This window comes from Oncorhynchus mykiss, chromosome 1 (assembly GCF_057628025.1).
Source record: "Oncorhynchus mykiss isolate SJ-2025 chromosome 1, ASM5762802v1, whole genome shotgun sequence".
NCBI lineage: Eukaryota > Metazoa > Chordata > Actinopteri > Salmoniformes > Salmonidae > Oncorhynchus > Oncorhynchus mykiss.
The window spans coordinates 48902755-48906482 of NC_143022.1; the positions used below are offsets into that span (position 1 = coordinate 48902755).

At 42.7% G+C, this 3728-nt stretch overlaps 1 protein-coding gene across 1 annotated transcript; it reads left to right on the forward strand.

The window, feature by feature from the left end:
• Positions 1 to 1638: 1638 nt before the first annotated feature.
• Positions 1639 to 3498, forward strand: LOC149985542 (uncharacterized). Its single transcript, XM_090182067.1, has one exon. The coding sequence runs from the start codon at positions 1639 to 1641 to the stop codon at positions 3154 to 3156; it is 1518 nt and encodes a 505-aa protein (XP_090038193.1). The 3' UTR covers positions 3157 to 3498.
• The last annotated feature ends 230 nt before the right edge of the window (positions 3499 to 3728 follow it).

Consider the following 3728-nt stretch of genomic DNA (forward strand, 5'->3'; position numbering starts at 1 on the left):
TGACCTGGTTTGAAGTTGAGATGACATGGTGCAAGTGATCAGTGCCATTCGAGATTCTACATTGACTACAGCAATTGTGAATATCTCCACAGATCTTCACAACCTACAGTATGCATGCTATCTTGAACATGCACATTTTATATGATTAACTTTACATATGAATACATGTATAGTTATAGTAACCTCGGTGGCCATGGATCTGTTACTTATTTTAAGGTTGAATAAATACTGTTACATTAGTTTGTAAGAGAGCCTTAACTTTAGGCTATTTACTGTATTACAAAAGTAAAATTGAATTGTGTTTAGTTGACAAAGCAACCAAATATCAACATTTAAAGGATATATTTACTGCTTGGATAGTTCAATCTAAGACACCGGCTTAATTCCATTCTTTAACTTTCATTTTTGGTTGAGTTGGAGACCTGAAGCTAACATATAATTTATGAACTTGTTTTGTCGACAAATTAACAGGCTATTTATTGTATTTCAAAAGTGAAATTGAAATGTGTTTGGTCGACAGCATCAATTTAGGCTTCAGGCATGTCACTTCCCCCATTGGCTGACGGTGCTAATACCGAATGGGACCAAAATATTGTGGGATTAGCGTTGACTCAAAACGAATGCACAACAAGAAAACACACACAACTACTACTATTATAGTATAGAAGTCAAAATACCTGTAGCTATGTTCCTACTTGGACATAATCAAAAACATTGACACCACAGTGATTCTCATTCTAAGAGGATGCTATAATAAATAAATAATTGGGATTGTCAGATTTATTTGAGTACTGGGAATTTATTTGCCGTGCATATATGCTCATAAATTGAATATGAAACTAAAATCGTGAATGTTTTTCAAAAACATCTGTGTGGCGTCAGGTGCGAACGTTCCACACAGATGTTCAATGAGCGATCGAGTTCTAGGAAACTCACTAGGTCTACTCTCATTATAATACATTCAAAACCACTACTGTAATGAAAATAAAAGCCAATAAACTGAATATTTACTGTCAAAGTACTATCTTTTTCAAATGTTGAATTAGGTCTATTTTATTTAATTTTACATTTCATGCCCATTCAAGTGGTTTTGACAAACTTTTATGATGTGGACGGCTACTATGTCATAATGTACATGATGTCATAATGAAGCATTCTTTTGTTAAAAAAAGACATTCCATAGACAGGTCATTGACGCTCATCCTGAACTAAGGTAGGACCTATAATTTAATGAAATCATCTCAAATACACTACTTTTATCTTATGAGAACTTTATTTGATCAATAACTGTAAGAAAAACTGATATGTTTTGTGATTTGTGACAACAACAAAAACATTTAAACTAGGTATTGTGGTCTTGTGTTTCTGTTTTCAATAATATATTGTTGAAACTGTATAGTCAAATCATACGTGTGCAAATTATCTGGAAGTCCAAATTGAAGGTAGGCCTTAGTCTGTGAATCTTTCATTTTTATGAATTTGTGAACATTTTGGCAGGAATTGGAATGTCCTTTGAAAGTGGAAAAACACTAGTTTATAAAAACAATTTTGATCAAATTCTATTGTAATATATGTAATTTATTCTATATTCTTATTCTCAAACATGTTGTTTGCTCTTCCACTGTGACTCTCACAGCCATGAAAGACAGAGGGAAGTCCAGGACTAGGACACAAGAGACCAGTCAGAACAGTTCTGAGAACAGCCTGACAGACATCCTCAGTGTCCGGTGTGTCAATGATATTATCCTACAGTCAATGCCACCAGGGAGAAAGAATAGCCGATCCCACTTCCACAACATGGATGTGACTGAGGAGAGGGCTGACATGGGAAGGCTTCCAATGGCCACTCCACCCATCAGGCTTCCAATGCTCACTGTGACCTCTCTCAATGCCCAAAGGAACAAAAATACCCTCAAGGTGCCTCGCATGCCTCGTCTGCAGCTGGAGGGACAGATGGGTAGCAAGCGTCTGGGTCCGGTTAAAACCAAAACCGGAGGGAGCACATTTACCTCCAGCCACAAGAAGGAGCCAGAGGTTAAATCCAGCAGACCACAGACACCAGGAAGCATCCCTAGGAGGCCCAATTTATGCTCCACTGCAGCCAAGGCAGTGGCTCCTTTATCTGGGACTCCATGCAGCCAGTCTGAGGTCAGGATCCAGGCCAATCCTCTCAAGAGGTCTAACATCCACGACCAAAGGCCCCGCTCTCCTCCTGCTCAGGCCAGGCGGTCTCTGTCCGACGGCAGCCTCTTGCAGCCGCCATGTTCTCCTGTGGATGTCCTCCAGCCGGAGGTCCAGGCCAGCAGAAGCCTGGCTCGACCCAAGACCGGGATAGCTAGGATAACAAGACATACTGATGGCAGCACTCTGAGGTTCCCTAACCAGACCTTAGAGATTATAAACTCCATGGGTAGGAGGGAGAGCACCAATTCTTTCCCTGTGCTACCAACCATTGCAGTGTCAGCCTCACCTGCCCAGATGGCCATTCCATTGCCTACCCCAATGGTCAGCAATGTGCCTGACCTTCTGGTGCCTACTCCATCTGCTTCTCCGGTTCCTTCCAGCCAAGTGCCTGCCCCACCTGCCTCCCCAGTGCCAGCCCGGCCTGCCAACACCAGGTCACGGCGTGTGTCGAAGAGGATCCAGCTCTTACAGATCCGGTCTGCTATGCTGGACCAGCAGCTACCAGAACAACTGGGTGACAAACATATCATATTACCCTCTGAGCCCCTGTCCTTCAGTAGCACTGAGAGGTTGTTCCTCTGTGGTCCACCTTTAGTCTGTGGAGATGATGGCTGTCACCCCCTGACCAGACCTACGCCCAGCCACACAGGTCGCACCGACCACTCCCCTTTACTGACCAGTAGGAGAGCCGTGCAGGCGGGCGAAAAGTGCCCCTTTGATACCCTCTTGACCCCCTTGGTCCCACTGGCAGAACAGCCTCCTATCAAGCGGGGGCACATGCCCGCCTCCCGTGCCAAGGCCGAGCGGGAGAATAGCCAACGAGGGCGCAGGAAGAGAGTGAAGCCCATTCACTGGGACGTTAACTTTAAGTCTGGGCCTTTCTTCCCAGTGTGTGTCTCTCCATCACTGCCCTCGATCTTGGAGGTGGATGAGGAGTCTCTTTCTAAAGAGATGGAGCAAAGCCAGTTGTAAGGGGTCGCACACACACATCTTAATTTAATTTATTTTTTACCTTTATTTAAATTGTGAAGTTAGTTAAGAACAAATTCTTATTTACAATGACGACCTACCCCGGCCAAACCCTGACCCGGAAGACACTGGGCCAATTGTGACCCTCTTCCTGAAGATGGACTGCTTCAACCCCTTAGGAGTATCCAGAGTATCTAGTACGCTGGTGTGATGATAGAATATGTCCCTCAGTATCAACTAGAGATTAATATTAATCCACTTGTTATTCTAGTTAGGCAAATGTTAATTTATCATCACCATGTTCCAAAGAATTCTGTTTCTATAAAGTTTTATTGCAGTTGAAAATGATCTGTGGTGTGTGTTGTTGGTTTCTTGTGAGCTATGAAGTATACCCTTTTAGTAGAATGTTTATTTCTTCATTGGATTGGTTGATTTGTTGACCATAGAGAAGAGGTAAGTGCTGACCGGACTAATAGAAGTGAAGTTCTGATTCAAATTTGTATTATTCCGAAGGTGGCACATCTGACTCACACCTTAGTGTCATAATTCTTCACGTTTTCAATGTATAGCAACAC

Coding starts and splice junctions, on each gene's coding strand:
- LOC149985542 (XM_090182067.1), top strand. CDS start 1,639: ATGAAAGACAGAGGGAAGTCCAGGACTAGGACACAAGAGACCAGTCAG.